The sequence below is a fragment of the Lepisma saccharinum genome, chromosome 1 (genome assembly GCF_977018435.1).
Source record: "Lepisma saccharinum chromosome 1, izLepSacc3.1, whole genome shotgun sequence".
Lineage (NCBI taxonomy): Eukaryota > Metazoa > Arthropoda > Insecta > Zygentoma > Lepismatidae > Lepisma > Lepisma saccharinum.
In genome coordinates, this window is record NC_139229.1 from 94,215,647 (window position 1) to 94,237,038 (window position 21,392).

Genomic DNA, 21,392 nt, shown 5'->3' on the forward strand with positions numbered 1-21,392 from the left:
ATTGGTGTTTACTGGGATACCGCAAGCGCACGTGAGTGTGTGTGTGCGTGCGTGTAAAAAAAAAAAATCATTACGAAATATTAATAAACACGTTGGTTTTGAGAGTAGAATTTTATAGAAGTGGATGTTGTCTTGTCAGTTATTTCAGTTTTCATAATGTAACATAGACGCCGACATAATCCTTGAGCGGTGTATACTTGCGCCAAGATAACTGAAACATGGGAACTACAGACTTCCCTTCCTCTTTCTTTCACCCTGGCACTTGTATGCTAGGATTTCAAATGCGGTGATGGATCTGTAATATGGGAATATAACTCCAATAAATCCTCAGCTTGACATCTCATGTATAGCTATAGTTTATACCAGAACCGAACCTAGCACCTTTAATTTCGAGGTGATCGTAGTGTTGCTCACGGGACGAGACGGGACAGGCTTTTAAAAATTCGAGACGAGACGAGATTGATCATGTGTCCCGAGACAAACGAATATTTTCGAGACGAGACAGCATTTCCACGAGACGAGACAGGCAAAAGTCTCGTCTCGTGGCCAACACTAGGTGATCGTGTTACCCACTACTTTCGGGGAGGTCCCTGTCTGTTTTCCAACTGGTTGTGAACTTCAAGAATGATGACGCTGGATATTAAATTTTACATATCTTTATGGTATAATTTCTTTAAAAAAATAATGTTGTTTGTGACTTGTTACCCTGCCCCCGTGTCAGGGCAACAGTGTTTTCTTTTCTTATTGAAATATTTATTAATAAAGGTAAAGGTAAAGTGTTCCCCTGTGCTTAGCACCACGCCATGAAGGCGTATAGGGGGTGTGGGGGTAACGCCATAAATATTTATTATTAAAATGTTAATTAATTAGGTAATTACGTGCATAAAATTTTGTATATGTGATAAGTGTACCTCAATTTATTATGCATTTTTAGGTTCGTACTATTCCATGTATAAATACCATGTAGCTCTCTGTTCTTTCTTCGTGTTTCGAACGTTCGAGGAAAAGGCGGGCAGTTTAGCTGTTATAGATTAAACATTTTGAAAGAAGGGCTGTTAGCAACAGACGCCAACCAAGCATATATAAACTCCCAGATGAGAGTAGGGGAGGTCGGCTGTTGGAACTGAGACTTGGAAGGGAGAGGCTGTTTTTGCTTCGGTCAGCTAGGACCGGAGGACAGGTCTCCCAAAACGGATGCTGTAAGAGATTGGATTGCCGGGCAAGCTAGTGCCTTGGTGTCCAGTTTACAGGTAAAAAGGTAGTTGTACTGGATGTTATTTTGAAGTAATTACGGTGCGCCGGGTAGCCTAGTGCCTTGTCACCGTGGAGGTTGAAAAATGTACACGTCGGGCGACCTCGCGCCTGTTAAGACGTTTTCTTGGAGTAACGCGAGTCTACCTTGTGACAAGCGTACTCCACATGTAATTCATGAAATGTAAAGCATCCAGTTACAAACAATAGAGATTTCCAACTTCAAAATTAGAGTTTTGGCCCGATAAATAATTAGAGAAATGAACGTTCGGATACGACTTGTATATACTTCAAATTTTACGTTAATTAAACTATAGAAAATATCCAAAATTTCAGTTTTTAATTTCACAGATGCTGGAAAAGGTAATGTATCCCCTATAGCAATAAGGTTTCGTAAAGGTTATCCGTTGTCTCTTGTAGTTAATTATATAATTATGTTGACTTGTAGCAACCCACGTGCATTGTCGTACAAAGAAAGATACCCCTGACAAATCTGAGCCGAGTACGAAGTGCACCGAACCTCGAGTGCGGAGGTAAAGAGTGGGGGACCAAGCTAGTAACAGACTGCAGAACTAAATATTTGATGGCACTGGATATAACAGATTTTGCACAGTTATTGGCTAATTTTATTTTTATGCGTGAGCCGAACGTGTTTTTTTTATGCACCCAGGGATGATACTTTCCTTCAGCCCACTTCTATAGTTTTTACAAAATTCAGCTTCTGACATGAAGCGTAATACGTTATGAAACCAGATGTCCCAGGTTCTAACTCTGGTCAGGCATGGGTGTACTATGCTTGTCCCATCATCATTTCTTCAGTTCATCATTCATCCTCACCACCGCGATTAACGAAAAGCAACGTAAAATAACCAACCTAGAAATGGAATTAGAAAACGTTCTTTCGAAATTGCACAAGTTGAGTACACTACCCCATGGGAAGAAGATAACCGCTTCTGTGAGTAATGATTCATTGACTTGCTTTATTTTACTTCGCTTTTTGTGCCACTTTTGGCTAATTTGCGAAGATGAGGATGAGTGATGATATGATTAAATTGATGAATGAAGACTCACAAACATCCATGCTCAGGCCAGGATTCGAACGCAGGACCCCTGGCGTCGTAGCGCGATGTTCTAACCACTCCGCCATCTTCCTTGAGTAATTATACAAATGATAACAGAAAGTGCTTTAGAATTTGAAAAGCTAATGTATCTAAAGCGTGTAGATCATTGTTAAAAATTTAGTACATACCTCGTTATCTTCCATAAATGAGGTGTGGCTTATTCTTCATTATAGCCATGTGTTAGCGGAAAGCTCCCTCCCCCTGAAGTTTTATCTTGCAACGTCTATCACGCACAGCACTATGACTATCTCCATAATCTGAGGCAGGAATGAAAATTGTTTCCAAAGAGCTCCGGAAGGAGTAACGTCGATCCCAAGGGACATTTGTTACCGCTTACCAGTCAATCGGCCGAATTTTGACCTGACAGGGATGAAAAGTACATTTTCAAAAGACCTCCGAATTCCCTTAACGGGACGGGTTATAAAAATCATTAACGGCAGCTACTGCGTTGCATCTGTTTTCGACAGGTAAGAAGTAGAAAAATTAGTACAAGTCTTGCTTTGGCATTTATGCCGCGGGAAATTTGGGAGGAGTGTTTCAAACTATAAGCAAAAATTTACTGAAGAACAATTTTTAATATTTGCCATCAAATTAAAATTTCAGTAAAATACAGAAACATTTGCCGGGGCCACGTGGGCGTTTGCGGGGGCCAGTGCCCCCCCGTGCCCCCCTCTAACGACGTCCCTGGAAAAAGATGAACAGAAAAGTATCAATACTAGCGTGACATCGTGACTACATACATACACACAACTTTGTCGGGTCCAGCACCCCCTGCTCCCCAACAAGCTTCCGGCCAGCAGTGTCCTCGATTTTCACTTACGAAATAAAGCAACCCTAATCATACCAAAAGTTGATCCATCCCCCACCCCCCACGTGAACTATATATACGCCCATGTGCATAACAATATCCCATACTGAAATGGTACGATATATTTTGAATTTTGTACTGCGAAAAAATCCGCCTCATCTCGTTACCCCGAACGCATAATTGGTTGGTTCACAACTTTACACTAAGGATCCTATCGAGACGAGACATGGCAGCCTTGGTCTCGTTCTCGTTGAGAGTTGTTAATGTCTGTCTCGTGTTTATTTGTAAATGTCTCATTGTCACGGGCTGCTAATTTAATAAATAAACTAATTAACTCAACTAACTCAACTGAGCTGAGCTTAGCAACGCAACAACGAAGAATCTCTCGCCTCACCTGCTGGGCGAATTAAACATTACATGAAATATAATACGGTCAGGATAAGTGCCTAACAGTCGGAGTTACCGAGAATAAACCTAGGAGGATGCATTTTAAATACCTGAAATGACGTTACATAATACTACGGTGTTTCTGAATATACACATATATTAAAGCACAGATAAAAACACAGTACATCTTGCCCTCTTTCACTCGATCTCACATTCATACTCTCATTCCATGGCATATGGCGACAATATGACAATTACAAAGGTTAGATTAATTACTACTTTGACCATACTCTTGTTATGTCTGGCTACATTGCCTTTTACAATTTATCGTTTAGGATTTTAAGCATAAAGTGAATAATTGTTCCTTGTGCGAACCCCTTCTATCTTTTCTGAAGGTATAAATATATTTCATGAACTGTCGTTTGCGGCTAACATAAACTCTCATCTTTAACATTTGATTACTCCGCCGGAAAACAGATGTCTAGGGATGCCATAGCGCTGATTTAAGTTAAGCAATGATTTGATTTACGCAGATTCGCGGTAGATAGTCGTCATCTTTCTCACACACGCACATGGTTGGATCTTACCTTCGCTGCATTCCCTCTGACCTGGGTTGGGTGAAAGTGGTCCTACAGTTTTGGAAGGTCTCCACGCTCCATTGTTGCACCTCGCGGTTATCCTGGTTGGCGAAAGTGGATCAGTCGGCAGCTCCATCTGGCCTCATCGGATCCTGGCTTCACTCGTTCACTGTCGACTCCATACGACAACTTGCGCAATAATAGGTCAGTTCTTCGCGATCACTCGTAAGTACAGATACGTGACTTGGGCGATGAGACGAACATACGCGATGAGCCATTCGCGGTTTCACATGGATATCAAATGGTATTAACTTTCACTACTTAGGACGTTGTTTCGGACGATTGACACGGGTGGACGTGTCTGGCGTTATTCTCACATAACCACACGTATGTGCACGGATGCGTTGACGGCAAGGGGAAGGAACGACCCCCTGGTTCTATTCTGCTCTACTCCATGGCTCTGAAACACTCACTCGAGGAAAAACAAATCCAGACCACGAGTCTGCTTGCAACTCGCAGCTCGGTCGCGCGTAGCTCACACTCCGGTGGCGATTGTAGGCAAACTGTGTAAAACTGTTTCAAATCATCCCTTTTATTCCAGATTTGAACGTAGTGACGCGCTACCCTCTATGATCAGGTGCTTGTTTATTGTTTCTGGTGCTTTGACCGTTGTCTTCCTATCCTGGTCAATGCTCACTCCGGTCCTTAACCTTTGGTAGCAGCCCCTCGCGCAGAGATTAGGCTAACTCTTTCTCCATTGTAGTCAGTCACGAAAAGCAAGGACATCTCAGTAGGGTAGCTTCTCCCTTTCAATTCAGCGATGAATCTTTAATAATTCATAACTCCCGTAGTTCTGTTCTGATTAGGCTCAAATCTTGGAATCAGTACTTTCATGATGTGTTCTTCCGCTGGTTAAAATCTCATCCAATTCGGTCCATTGGTTTAGAAGTTGCATTTTTCTTGTTATTCCCATAAGAATGCATGTAAATCCGAATTCGGGCGAAAAACGGTGGTTGAGCAATCTAGTGTTGGCTAAGGCAGTTCGCTAGACACCTGTATTCGCGACGGATATTAATAATACCAATTGCAATTAATTCCTACTAACGGTCAATTAGATTAATTACTTGTCACTCAATATTTGACCGTTATATCATTGACAGTCTCGTCTCGATTTATAAACATCCGTATCGGTTTGGGAGGGCAATTCTCGTTCTCGTTCCAAGTCTCGAAAAATATAGAATTAACAACGTATGCAAAGGCTTATCATTATAAATACAAAAAAAAACTTTCTTAATACATATATATATATTTTGACTCCTCGTTTTAACGGTACGAGCCCTCGAAAACCGAATATTATACTGCTTATATATGCAAACCAAACCGAGATTCAGAATTTGCAGGAATGAACTGGCGTTGTAATTATTATACACAAAATTCATGATGTATCTGAGGAAGTCGCATGTTCCAGGTTTGACTCTCGACCTGGGGATGACTATTCCCTTGTGATTGACATTTCATTGAACTGGAAATTATTACATGGCAGGATGTTTGCTCGAGACTTTAGGGACACCTAGGGGGATGCTTCTATTGTTAATGTTAGTGTTGCTCACGAGACGAGATATTTTCCGTCTCGTCTCATAAAAGGAGATGGGACAAGAACAAGTGAATGTTTTCGAAATGAGATGGGACAGAAGAAAAAGTTCGTCTCGTATCGTGGCAAATTGGGTGATACTTAGATTGTGCTTGTTGGTGGTGAAGGTAATGTGTGTGTGTGTGGGGGGGGGGGTCCTCCTGCACCCCGACTTCGAATACTGTTTGTTGTCATTTATCTTCATAGTAGCGATTAGCCAAAAGTGGGAAGAAATGTGATGTTAGAGAAGATGTATACTAAATTAACCATGCGTTCTCATCGTTGCGGTTAAACAAAGTGACGGAGAAGTAGGCTAAATACAAAAATTTGCAATATATATATTAACTGAAGAAAACTGTCATTTACTGAAGGAAATTTAGAAACTCCCCGTATCTTTTTATACCGTATCACCTTTTATATTGCAGAAATTGGCGTGTAAACCAGTGTGTTCTAAACGTGTTATCTTAAAATTTGCGAAGAAAATATTATGACGAAAATAATTGTAATTCCAGAAAAGGCATTCCTATAACATTAAGTTCTTGCCAGTCAGAAGCAACCTATGTATTCGCAATGAACAAGGCTGTTCACGTGTTCAGCCATTGATTGTTACAAGTTTTGCTTTGTCACCCTAATGGGAAAACCCTCTACCGAGTGGCTGAATTATAGTAAATACTGCTATACTGCTAGAGCATAATTCATCTCCAAGAAATGGAGCACAGATTTTTGCACTGGAAGTTACAAGATACTTGTTTTACACAGTAACAAGTGACCTTGCTGTCGCTTCCGCGGCTCATGATAAGTTGACGGGACGAGCAGAAGACATGCCTGCACGCATTTCTAAGTGATGACGTCAGATGACCTCCTGTCTGCTGTCTGTGGAGAGGACGTTTTCAAATCCATGACGTAGGAGGTGAATTTCAGCGGTGTTTGAAGGCGTGTTTCTCGAGAACCAAAAGAAATATCGCCGAGATATTTTGCTCATCTCATGTTTGTGTCATTATCTGTAAAATGAATGGATTTAAAACGTTTTTCATGTCAAAGTGGAAATGTCCATTACTGACTGTTATAATAATATATATATATATATATATATATATATATATATATATATATATATCTTTATTTAGCGGGAGAGGATCAGCATATGCTGTTCTCCCACCTAACCCTTCCATTTCATAAAAAAAATGTTATCTCCAATATGATACTTTTCAGTATCCCCTATTATTTACTCTATCTGTAATCACATTGTTACTAGGAAAGTAAGGGAGGAAAGGGTTTATAACCAGGATGAGCAACAATAGGGCTAAAAGCAGTCAAAATAGACAAATACCGAAAAATACAAAAGAGGCACTACAATTGATAACCATTGACAGATTTTCATCATTTTCCCAGATTAGGCACTCCAGAAGCAGTTATCTGTGAAATAAAAATGAAAAGAAAAATAACCCATGGCGCAACAGCCCTTGAGGGCGAAGGTCTACATAACAAAGTCCGGCCTCACTCTCACTTGCCTCAGCTGCAGAGCTGGGAGATCATTCAACCAGTTACGAAGTGACGTGTGGTCAGCATGATGAGCCCCAGTTGTTGTAGGTTTCCATGGCTAGGCTACTCATTCATAGCTAACCAATTTCCTCACAATAGTTGGTGGCTACCAGTCACATATGCTAGCCGAAATCTCAGATAAAAGTTGTTATGCTCCCCCCCCCCCCCAGAAAACTCAAACTAGCATGCGTGCGGTAGCATCTTAGACCGCACGACTATGATCCGGGACTATCTGCGAAATAGCCACTATAAACATTCACGTGTTCCTCTCAGAAATGTCATGAAATGTTATTTAAAGCTAAAAACCCACATCTTGTGGCCAAGAAACAAAAAAGGCATTTTAGGCAAATCTTCGGCCTGTTTATGACATATATTATGCATAGCTATGTGTCTCTAAGTTCAGCCCATTAAATGTTTTTCAAAAGTTGGCACCACTGCTTTAAGGATAAAAAAAATATAGTGTTTGAGCTTGACTTCATCATGCTGTAATACTACAACCAAGATTCTCTCTCTTCCACAGGGTAGAGCCAGGCTTCATCACTGGTCCAAATCAGGGCTATTACATCCAGCCAGATGCTGAGCAAGCAGCCCATGAGCAGATTGCTGCCTATGAAGCATTCAATGATAAGCTACCAGATGTGCCCATCCTGTACATCAATGACAACCCAGATACACCACCAACTGGAAGGCTGTATACCCATCCTCCTTATCCAAATATTGGGCAACCATTAACCAATTACGAAGACTATCCACAGCCACCAAATCCTCTTGTCCCAAACATGCTGCCCATCACTACGCATGCTGCAAGTCTGATGCCAAATCCATTGTCGATTATGAACAGATATCCAGGACCTTTTGGTCCAAATGCACCCATCAGTACCAACGACACTGGTCCTTTCCTTTACAATGACCGATACCTTGTACAGCCACAACTGCAAAGAAGTGTTGCACTTAGGAGATACACTGCTACAAGACCTTTGAATGATTTGGTAAGTAAACAGGACTTTGTCCTCAACCAGGTCATTATTTTTACTTAGGGTATCAAACCAACCTTGCAATCATTCTTGGAGTCGAAATAATGGCTTTGCTTTCTATGTTGATGTTTTAAAGGACAAATTAATCATCATCATTAAAAGATTTTTCATCTAAATGCTGTATTTGCTTTTTACTTATCACTTTAACTGCCATGTCAATCAAATTGATACGCATGCCATGTGCATCAGATTGATACCAAATTTGCAGGCAGCGTGTATAAGTATAGTTCACATACACAGCTCCATTGAAAACAAACGTGTGTATGAGTTTCATTGGCCTCCTGGATAGGCCATGCAATTTTGATTTCAGAGTTTTCTCACATGGCATGGGAGTCAAGTTCTGAAAGTAACTAAAATAAAAGTGTATCATAGAGACAGGGCCGGCGCTAATCGTTTTGCCACCCTGGGTGGTGGCACCATTCAACCCCCCCCCTCCATCATTACGTAGCAACGGAAAATTGAAAATCAATGTATTCCTAAGTAAAACATCAAACTATAAAATTAATAATGAGACTTGTTACGCTATTTCAATACTATTAAGCACAAAATACAATGCACTCAAATTGACCACATAATTCATCTATCAAAAACTTTTACTCCAGCTTTGAATTGTCAAAGATAGGTGTCCCTTACCTCACAAGGATCTATACTTGGTCAATTATTATTCATCCTTTACATCAATCACATACCGAAGAACAACATGACTCAAACTATCACCTATGCAGATGACACTAACATAATATGTAGGGCAAAAATAAAAGAGCAATTAGAAATCCAAACCTACATCTCAATTAATCAAATAACCCAGTACTTAAACACTAATAGCCTAAATGTAAACCACCAATAAAAAAACAAAACATTATTTTTAACCCTGGCAAGAAGAACAACTTTAATAACGTGACGGTTTACTTAGATGAAAATGAACTAGACTATGCTAACCATGAAAAATTTCTAGGATTGATCATTGATGATAAATTAAATTGGGCATGTCATACTGACTATTTCCTTTCAAGGAAATCAAACTGAATCTTTATTATGGTCTTATTTATCCTCACTTAGAATACTGTATTACAGCTTGGAAAGGAGCAGCTCACATACATACAAAAAGAGTGTTCACACTACAAAAAAGGACTGTTAGACTTATATGCAAAATACCTTCCAATTCCACGTGCAGAATTGCCTTTTGCGAAAACAAAATTATGACTTTATACTCGCTGTATGTCTATAAATCTATTAATTAACTATGTACTTAATGACAAAACACAATTTAGAAATGAAGAAATTCATGGACATAATACAAGATAAAGACAAAACTTCCATATCCAGACTAACAGATTAACTCTGACAGACAGATCACCACATTCTTCAGGATTAAAATTCCACAACAATCTTCCCTCTTGGCTAAAAAATATAATATACAATTTATGTAAACTTCTTTATCACATATGTGCAGCATGTAAAAAGTTTTGTTATTTTACTGTAATAGCCTGTATACCATAGCTTATATATTTTCATGTATCTGACGAAATCCATACCCATGCAAAATGGGTCAACGGATGAATAAAGATTATGATTATAAAAGGATATCTCGCTCGACCACAGTTAATCTTTAAAAAATGTGACACTAATTTTATATTATTATTACATTTTATGAAAACTCTCTCTCCCTTTCTTAAACATATCTTAAATGTAACAAGTATTAGGAAAGAAATGAAGGTTTGACTTCATATGTTTACCGTTGTAGGTCTTGTGATATATGATTGGATTTTTAAGAGAATTACATGTAATATTCCCAGATCTCCTGCGTGGGTGATCTAAAGTCTGAATTCTTTCCTAAGTTGCCCCTGCATAAATCGGCTCTGGTGTTCACCCAGCCTCAAATTAATGGATACATGGGGGGAAACCCTGGGAGGTAAAGGTGGCCAGAGAGTGGTGCTGATCACATCACCTCCAAAATGGGCGAGATCGAGAATATGTGTGGCCCTACCCCCACATCCCCTCAATGTGCCTTCATGACATGGTGCTATATGCACAGGGAACTTTACCTTTGCATGTAATATTGTTTTTCGTATAATGCTATCTTGCATAAAATGGAAACCAGCATGTTTCAGACATGATTGACCGAAGATAATATTTTTATTAGCCTTAATTTCCAAAAACACTTTCTTCGCCACTTGCCACAGTTACCGAAATTCGAAGTTCTACACTCACATTAGGTGCAAAATCAAGACCCTTTATCAGTTTAAGATTTCCTTTGGTGTAATTGTTTTATTATAGTCGAAAGCACTTTTAGTTCATCTTTTAATTCAGTAGCCTTCATGTGTTAACATTCCGGCAAGTTTTCTACACTTTTCAGACAAAAGATCAGTTGACATGTCTTTATGCTTACTAATATCATAAAAGAAATTGAAAAATTCACTACTCTTGGAGCTAAAATAATCGACTAGAACCTGGTAATAAAAATCAACTTTGTACCATTTTTGTGGATCTTTAACAGTTTCATCATACTGAAACTGCTTCTTCTTTCGATTTCGGCCCTGTTCAGTGTTGCCTATCTTTGGATCATCTATATCTAAATTCGATTCCAAATTTTTCTCATCAACCAGGACTCACAGGTCGCTGCCCCCCCAATGCCTCCACGAGTGGAGGGAGGGAGGCCTTGCCAGGGTGCCTAGTGTCATCTAAGAAACTTTGAAATTTTTCATCACTCCTGCTTTTTTCAAAGCACTGATATGTTCGCAAGAAATCATCTAACACATCGTAGATTAATGTTTTGAAGACATTTGCTCATTACATTACGTGGAGTAAAAAGTCTTACCAGGTAACTAGTGAGCAAAGAAATGTAAAGCCTGGTTTACACAACTGGTTTGCAATACATTGAGGCTCATGTGCGATCATTTGGACAGTTTTAGTGTCGCCAATTATTAGAAGGAGCACATCATAGACCTCTCCCACTTAATGGAGTTAAGACATCGAATCTGCTTTCCCACCTTGTGGCACTCAGTGGTTTTAAAGTGAGACTACTGATATGTTCCTTCAAAATGGTGGGTTGGCATATATTAACTACCAAGTTATATAATATAATATTATAACTTCAAAATTTACCACCCTGAAAATTTGCTGCTCTGGGCAGTGGCACGTTTCGCTCCCTTCCCCCACCTTTCCGCTGGCTCTGCATAGAGGTCGTGTGCATAATAATTATACACACCATCAATATAGCTCCGACCTCCCACAATAAAATGCAAAATTTGGCCTGGCAGTTAAACTGTTAAAAGAAAAGGTATGTACATTATCATGTAATCAGGAACCAAGAGGTGCATATAGTTTCTCTTTGATCTGATATTCTAGGTTTTCACTGTAATGATTGACTGGTTAAGAGAACTTCTTGGTTAGCTGTAGCTCCCTGAGCATGTGGTTAGAGTTTCTAACTCTGACTAGGACTTTCAATATGACATTTTTACCTTAAGTATTTAATATATAGTTTTTACTGTACCCATAGACGTAACTTGGAGGGGGCAAGGGGGGCACTTGCCCCCCCCCCACCCAATTTTCGGGTTTATTAAAATTTACAAGTTTGGGGACCTGAGGTGCAAAGTAATAATTCTAATATTTGTAATTTTGCGAACGTCACAGTTATTTAGCAAATTATCCTGGATGCTGTTTTTATGGGATGGAAAACTTTTCCAGTCTCTTCCCCAAAAGTTAAGCCCCCAGGTTTGATTCTAACCCCTCAAAATTAGGCCCCAAGTCTGATTCTATCCCCTCAATATTAGGCCCAAGTTCGATTTTCCCCCCTCAAAATTGTGCCCAGTTTGATTCTGCCCCCTCAATGTAAGGTCCCAAGTTACACCCATGACTGTATATATATAAAAAATAATATGTATATAATAGAATAAGAAATAGCTGTTAGTTTGCACACAAACTACAACATTCAGGGGAAAAACAAAACAAAAGCTCCACAATTTGACACTAATCTGTTTTTTTGACATGGAAAGTAATCTATAGATGGTGTTAAAGGTGGAGCTAGAGTAGTTTGTATCGAGTCTGTGGTTACAGATGTGATTGTGTAAGTGATTTGTTGCAAAGATAATTTTGTGTTCTAAGTTAGAATTTGAGACTTTATAGTTTACTGTTTGAATATTAGTGTCGTTCTAAATATATGTGCGACAATGTGAACATTAATTCATGAAAAAATCTAAAGGCCGTAAAGCCAAATTTGCTGGTACAAAACCAGCTGAATCCAACATGGACACGGACATTAGTGCCATGGAACTTTCCAGCAACGTGGAAATCATAACTTCTGTAGAAGAAGTTAATAAGTTGAATTCTCAGTGTAATAATATAGATTACACCCAACAAATAAGTAAATCAAGTTCCAAAAAAGTTTATGAGTAACAGGTATTGAAGTACAGAAGTAATCATTTAGGTCCGTATGAAATATTTGTGAAATCTAAACATCAGGATGCCTCAGGTGGAAATGGCAAAGGAAACATTGGTCAACTTCACATTTTAAAATTAGGCCAAATAGTCAGCAAAGAAAATATTAGAGGTTTGAAAGAGATAGATAGCCTTGGGAAAAATCTAGCTAGACTTACATTTACGACATCTAATTATGCAAATGATTTCCTTTCGAATCCATTACTGTTACAGAATAATTGGGAAGGTTTTGTTCCATCACACCGAGTACGAAGAATGGGAATTATGAAAGATGTACATCAGTCAATAAGTGAAGATGAAATATTGCAAAATATAAATTCATCAACAGCCAAAGTAATAAAGGTAAAACGCATTGTGAAGTATAAGTACGAGGAGGGTACTCGCGTTGCTGTTTCAACTCGAACGGTAATTGTAACATTCGACTCGCAATCCTTACCACAATATGTCACACTGTTTTACAAAAAGTTTGATATTGATAGGTACATTCCCTTGATTAAACAGTGCACTAATTGTTTTTATTATGGTCACTTCAGGGCTAATTGCAAAAGTAAATTAAAATGCAAACGCTGTGGTGAGAATCACGAATCGTCCTCTTGCACAAATAAGATCAAGTGTTTCCATTGTAATCAGGAGCACACTGCAATTGACAAAAACTGTCCTGAAAAACAACGCCAAAAGGAAATAATCAAAATTATGACAGTTCAGAATGTTACGTTTAACGAAGCTATGAAGAAAGTCCCAAAAATTAACTATATGTATGGATATGAACAGATATCTACTGGCCATGTTCAGGAAATAGAAAAGACAGTAATGCCATTTACATATGCTTCGATATCTAACAATTCGAGTAGCACCTCATATCATAATAATATAACACAAGATCAATACAGTGTATCTAATAAAAGGCCATTGTACAGTTCAAAGAAAGCTGGAAAATATTTGGAAGAGACTGAGTCTTCTCAAGGAAAACGCCAGAAATCTTCTCAAACATTGAAACCATTTGGACAAAATGAATATAAAAAGAGAATGACAAACCCTGATTATTCTTTGTCAGGATCTCGAAAAGACAATGCTCCGGATTTGTCGACAACATGCCAACAAAATAAATTATTTGTTCTTGCAGAGGCGGCTCAAGCTATCCAGCCAAATCGGGCACAAGAACAAAATTCTACAAAATTCCTAAATAATTTTTCATTATTTATAGAACAATTATGTAGCCTAGCAGGGACTTCGACATTGAACGTTAACCAGGACTGGACTTGCATTGCTACAAGTATTTTACAATACTTATTTCAACAACCAGCATGCCAGACAAAGTCTTGAAAATATTACAATGGAATATACGAAGTTTAATTTAATTCCTAATAGACATAATTTACAAAATATTTTATCTTATTTTTCTGCAGATGTCCTTCTTATACAAGAAACGTGGTTGAAAACTGACTCAACATTGAAGTTTAAAGGTTACAATTGGATAAGAGATGATCGTTTAGATGGATACGGTGGTTCAGCTATAGGTGTCAAAAGAAATATACAGTATGACATTATTTTGTTTCAAAATATAAACAGTCAAATTCAGATTACAGGTGTTCGGATTGCTGATACGTCTTATGTATCAATTTACTGCCCTCCCACAGTGCACCTCCCTGTTACAGTGTGGCAGAGTATCGTTGGGCAGCTTCCACCAAACACTTCATTTGTGCTGGCAGGGGACATTAATGCACACCACCCTATGTGGGGCTGTTCTCTAACTGATCGATCAGGTAAAGATTTGTATAATTACTTACAAGATTCCTCAGCTGTATTACTCAACGACGGAACACCTACAATAATCTCAAGACCTAATGAACAGCCGAGTGCTCCAGACATAACTATTACCTCAAATGATATAGCTTCAAAAATCCATTGGAGTGTATTAGAGAAGTGTTACAACAGTAATCACATGCCAATTATGATAAGCTTTCAACATAATAAAAATATAACGTGGTTTACTATACGCTCTGAACAAAACAATAGTCAATATATATCAAGAAGGGTTGAATGGCAGAAATTCTCCGGAAATGTAAACAATGCAATAAAGAATGAATTGCTGAAACAAGAAGTATCGTATGACACATTGGTGTCTCTCATTCGACAAGAACAAATAAATGCAACAGTATCTAATTTTGGATCTAGAAGAAAAGTGACTCCGTGGTGGACAACGGATTGCCAGAAATGGGTAAACGAACGACAAAAAGCATACATAAATTATAAGGAGAATCCTACCATCAATCATTTTATTAGATATAAAGTAATTGCAGCAAAAACTCAGAGGTTCCTAAAGAAATCAAAATCATACTTTTGGAAGTCATTTTGCTCTACATTAACTAAAGATTCTTCTATTTCAGTGACTTGGAAAATAATAAGAAGTATGTCCAATAATAATACTTGTCATTATTTTGGAGGAGATATCAATTCAGCCTGGATAAAAGAATTTCACCGCAAGTTGACACCAGATACGGTTGAAACTAATCTTTGTCAATTGTTAAACTCTATGAAATATCCAGAAACATCCACGTTAGAATTGCTATTCACTATGGAGGAATTAGAATATGTTGTTCACAAACGAAAGAAAACGTCTCCGGGTTTAGATGGTATTACATACGAATGTATTCAACACTGGCCTTTGAATGGATATGAAATTTTACTAAATACATACAATTCAATATGGAATAGTGGAGAAATTCCATCACAGTGGAAAGAAGTGGTGATAATACCCATATTAAAACCAGGTAAACAATCAGGAATACATACGAACTATAGACCTATTGCAATGTCATCATGCCTTGCTAAATTATATGAACATTTAATACTGAACAGACTCACATGGTTGGTCGAATATAATCAGAAATTACCGAAACATCAGATGGGTTTAGGAAAGGAACTGGAACAGTAGATGTATTAGCAACACTAATTTTAGATATATGGCTATCTTTCATACGGCGGGAATTTTGTATCGTAGTTTTTCTCGATCTAAGTAGCGCCTATGATTCTGTCCTTCCAAATTTACTGTTACAAAAATTGGAGAAAATGAACGTTCCACATAATTTTATAAAAAGTATTCTTGGATTATTATTGGCACGTAAGTTGTACATTCGATATGGAGGACAGTTATCCACCGCACGTTATACACATAAAGGTCTACCACAAGGCGCAGTGCTGAGTCCCATGCTATTTAATATGTACACGGCAGATTTAGGCTCAAAAATTCTTCAACACACTCGTCTATTACAATATGCAGATGATATTGTTATATACACTAGTAGTAAAAATATTCAAGAAGGGGCTCAAAAAATTCAAAAATCTCTGGATGAATTATCATCATGGTGTGATATCAATGGAATTGAAGTAAATCCAGATAAGTCTTCGGTGGTAGTTTTTAATAAGAAGAGATCTCATTCATGCATATCAATAAATATAAACGGAAAACCTATTAGTCAACAAAGAAGTCATAAATTTTTGGGACTTATATTAGATGAAAAACTTAAATGGAAGTCACAAGTAGAACTGGCACAATGTAAGGGATCTCAAGTGCTTAACATAATAAAAATGTTGACAGTTAAGAAAAAGTGGGGTGCTGATCCTAAATTATTACATCAGATCCATAAACAGATGCTAAACTCAAGACTAGAGTATGGTTCCTTTATGTACAATGATAATTTAAGTTGGGCTTTTAACACGCTATCTTCTATCCAATATAGCAGTTTATCCAGGATTTATGGCCTTTGGAAAGGAACTCCAAAACAAGCAACTTTCGTAGAAGTGGGAGATCCACCATACAAACTTAGAGTTAAATATCTTGCGAGCAAATTTTTACTTAAGAAAATTGCCAACACGACATCTCCGATCATACCAAAACTTCAATTGTTAGACTCTTTGATGCTCAACAGACGTACAGCAAAATATAAATCCAGATTACCTATACTATATTATGCTTATAAGGACATTAATAAATTTCAAGCTAACGTTATTCGTTTACCTAATGCACCATGCTTCATGACAGACTACTTTAATATGATATCTCCCATGAGGATTCATTTTCCTGCCTACCCAAGTAGAGTTTTCAGGAAGACAATCCCTACAATTTCAAATAATATATATCAAGATTACATACATTCAAAATTACAATGTGAATATCACATATATACAGATGCTTCAAAATCAACGTCTGGAAAAACAGGAGCAGCATTTTACTGTGATAATTCTGCAGAATTCAAAATTTTTCCTTTGCCATCGTATCTGTCCATTTACACTGCAGAAGCTTTTGCAATACGACAGGCATTGCTTTATGTACAAAATAAGAAGTTAAATTCAGTTCTAATTGCAACCGATTCAGCCTCTGTGCTAAATTCTTTACAGTTTGCATCATGGTCATGTCATACGGAATGGTACATTGTTAACATAAGAATACTCACACTGAAATTAACGAGATTGGGATATGATATCAACTTTATTTGGACACCTGGACATTCTTTAATAGAAGGTAACAATATAGCAGATACTTTGGCAAAATATGCAGCGAATCAAACAATCCAACGGCCGCTTTCAATAAAGATTCCGTCGTTAGTTTTGGAATCACACACTAGAAAAATACTATTTACTGACTGGCAAAGCTTGTGGACAAATACTGGCACTCAATGCGGTAAGGCCTACTATGCTATACAAGAAAGAATTCCAAAGGAATGTTGGTTTAAACAGATTCAACTCTCCCGCAGTTCCCTCACAACTATAATGCGCTGCAGGTTAAATCACACTATCGCCGCAGCTCACCTTTACAAGAAGAATTTAGTGACTTCACCAGTTTGTTTGTGCAATGAATATACTGCAACTCCAAACCACATTATATTTCAATGCAAACTTTATGAAACTTACAGAGAACCATTTTTACAGGAATTGTACAGGAGTGGACATCAAGCGCCACTGACACTGCCTTGTTTACTGACTTCACCTTCATCCTCGGTAATTTATATTCTTACAAATTATCTTAATAAGTCTAATATAATTCTGTAAAAGTGTAATGAAATTTGGAAAGTATTTATTATGAAAGGAATAATTGTGAGTAAATATTATGTGCATACATGTATATAATACCAATTGATAAATTGTTAACTGGTGCATGGATTTTGTCCACAACCAATAAATATTTTATATATATATAAAAAAAAAAAAAAAGGTGGAGCTACTGCTGAGCATGTACACTCATCTGGTTCCCGGAAAAAGGGTGCCAGCTGTGCAGCATATGGTTGCACAGTTGGATAAGGAACAAATTAATTGAATCAAGTACCACTTAATAGGTTTCCGAAGGACATAGAGGGAATAAATACATGAGAACTTGAATGTCTGAATATACCTGAACAAATAACTCTACAACATACCTTTAAATATTAATTGATAAAATCTATGAACACCTCATTACAAAACAAATTAATTAAATCACGATTTTATTGTGAAGCAATCAGAACAACAAATTATTATATTTCGTTTGTAGTCTACTTCCATATGATCAAGCATATGAGATTACCTAAGGTTGTAGAAAAGATAGACATGTAATTACACTATATTTAGTGCTGCCATCTACCCTCGGGTTTGAAAATGTACAATGCAAGTTGAACTATCGTTGAACACTTTAAACGTATCACAGCACTTTTATTATTTTTAAAGAAGAATAGTCGTTTTTTAATAATCTGCACTGCAGTTGCTCATCCAAAGGATTCAACAAGTTCACTCCTTCATGGTAAAACTTGAACATATAATTTTCTTGCCTATTGTCAGTCTGTGGCGCTACCGTTGCACAACTGATGATTCTTCTTCTTCTTCTTTTTTTTGTCCCTGTCAGCATTATCTTGTCGACTTTGGACTACATTATTGTTTTTTATTTGTTTTAATGTTTTCTTCTAAAGTTGATAGTTAGTCTCACAAATTAATCGGAATCACAAATATATAACAATTATTATAAATAATTCACTTTTTTTGTCCATTTTGCAGTTTCTTAAAAATCACTTTATATTTCAAGTCTACATTTTCGAGAATATGCATACAGCATCCATATTAATGAAGGGGATAAATCTGTTAAAATGGATGAGAGTGATATTGGAAATGGAATTTTTAAATGTTGTAAACCTTTGTAGAGAATGATTTGTTGATCTGAAAAGATTGGACATTCTAGAATTAAATGTTGAGCATCAGGATTATTATTGCCACATTTACAATTTTATTGAGTTTTAATTTTTATTTTTACTAAATGTGCTGGTGTACGTACGTGTCCTGTTCTTAATCTATTAATAAAAAATATGACTTGCTGTGGGAGTGTGTATGAATTGAACCAAGGGACTTTAGATTTAAATTCTGCAATCCATCTATATGTGTTGCCCACAAACTTAAATTGATCCTTGCACCATTCATTCCATTGTTCCATAATTTTCATTTTTACTCGTGGTAATAAATCATTATACATTAACCTATTGAAACTTAAGAGTTGTAAATCTCTGGCCTGTTTAGCATATACAGTGAGTCACATAATTATTCGGACACACAGTAAATTTCTAACGTTTAAGAGCGGGAAGGGAGTGAAATCTGTGTACAGCGTTGAAGTTGATTTTCGTTTAAAAAATATCATGTTTAGCACAACATTGGACGATAAAAAGTTAAAAAACGAACATCAGCAACAATATAACGAAGGATGAATCCCTACCGTTGCAAAAATAGTGCCACAAAATTATTCGGACACATAGTAAATGTTAACGTAAGTTTGCGATACAGTGAAAATTTCGATTTACGAATTGATTGATACTCTGTTCATATATATTAACTCTGGTTTCCTGTAGGTTTCTGTAGTAATTACGATCGCGTTTTGTTTAACAAAGTTGTGATATAAGAACATTTTCTATGTAGAAATGGAGCGAAGAGGAAAGGAAAGTTCATTTGAACAACGTCAGTTAGTGATATGGCACCACGCTAAGGGTAAAACTTACCGTGCAATAACCTCAATGTTGAAAATGAAAAAAAGTACAGTTGCAGATATTATTAAGCGATTTAAAGATGAAGACAGGATCGAGTCCCACGGTCATACAGGGAGACCAAGAATTTTTTCCCCCAGAGAAGAGACAGTAATCGTGAGGAAAATTTAAAAAAAAAACAAAGATGAGTGATCCAATGGTGCGTGCTGAGGTAGCTGAGGAGTGTGGAAAGCATAGTCATCCTGAAACTATACGAAGAGTGCTCAGAAGGGCAAACTATCATGGCCGTGTAGCCAGGAGAAAGCCATTTGTAAGTAAGTCAAACAGGACAAAAAGACTGGTGTTCGCAAAGGAACACTTAGGAAAGGATCAGACATGGTGGAATCGGGCAATTTTCACTGACGAGAGTAAATTCAATATTTGTGAGTCAGATGGGAGGGTAACAGTGTGGCGTAAACCAAACGAGGAGCTCCGAGGGAAAAATTTGCAAGCAACAGTGAAGCACGGGGGTGGTCACGTAATGGTTTGGGGCTGCATGTCGGCCCAAGGCGTTGGTAAATTGGCTTTCATCGAACATACAATGGACAGGTACCGTTACCTTGACATTCTGAAGTAAAATCTAAAGACTAGTGCTGAAATGATGGGCATTCTCTGTAACTTTATGTTTTATCAAGATAATGACCCGAAGAACACTTCCCGCGTAGTACAAGAATGGTTATTGTACAACTGCCCAAAAGTGCTCCATCCTCCACCGCAGTCTCCAGACTTGAACGTCATTGAGCACCTCTGGTGTAAGTTGGAAAAAGAAGTGAGGAAAACACCTATAACCTCGAAGGCAGACCTCAAGGAGAGACTTCAACATGAATGGGCCAACATATCGCCAGTGTACACCAGAAAATTGGTAGAAAGTATGCCAAATCGTTTATCCGAGGTGTTAAAAATGAAAGGATTGCCTACCAGATACTGACATTTCTGTTCGTTGCTTTTCAAGCGTGTTTTCCTGTTTCTCCTTCCATGTGTCCGAATAATTTTGTTTAACCCACAAAAAATGTTTGTTTTGTTTAATGAAAATATTTTACTAATATATTATATTAAACATAATTGAAGATAAATAACAGTGTGCTCATATTGAGTTTTATTTGTTAAATAAATATTAAACATTTATCATCGTATTATATCACGACTACGTCAGTAAATATTCAGAAACCTTATCTGTCCGAATAATTATGTGACTCACCGTATGTCCACTCGTTCATTTCCTACATTATATATTATGTGCTTTGATGTAACTGAATTGTATGTCAATGTTTCTTTTGCAAACAAATTGAATTTGTTGAATTATTAAAGTAATAAGATATGATTGGTGACATAATTTGGGAAAGGATGTAGATAATGCTTGAAGAACACTCAGAGAATCTGTAAGGAGAAGAATGTTTTTAAAATCTTCCGCTATTCCATATTGTAAGGCTTTGTATAGGGCGTAACTTTATGTAGTAAAAATGGATGAATCTATAGGTAATCTAAATTGTTGATAAATGTTTCTCTCTGGGATGTAATAGGCACATCTTACACCATTGTTATTCTTAGAACCATCGGTGTAAATCATTAC

General features: G+C 37.4%; 1 protein-coding gene across 1 annotated transcript in view; it reads left to right on the forward strand.

Annotated features, from left to right (window-relative positions):
* The window catches only part of LOC145984356 (uncharacterized), a 135,493-nt gene that overhangs the window by 44,771 nt on the left and 69,330 nt on the right, over positions 1–21,392 (forward strand). The window contains exon 2 of the mRNA XM_083118015.1: positions 7,838–8,306. Coding sequence (XP_082974141.1) covers positions 7,838–8,306 — 469 coding nt within the window. The remainder of the gene's footprint in view (positions 1–7,837; positions 8,307–21,392) is intronic.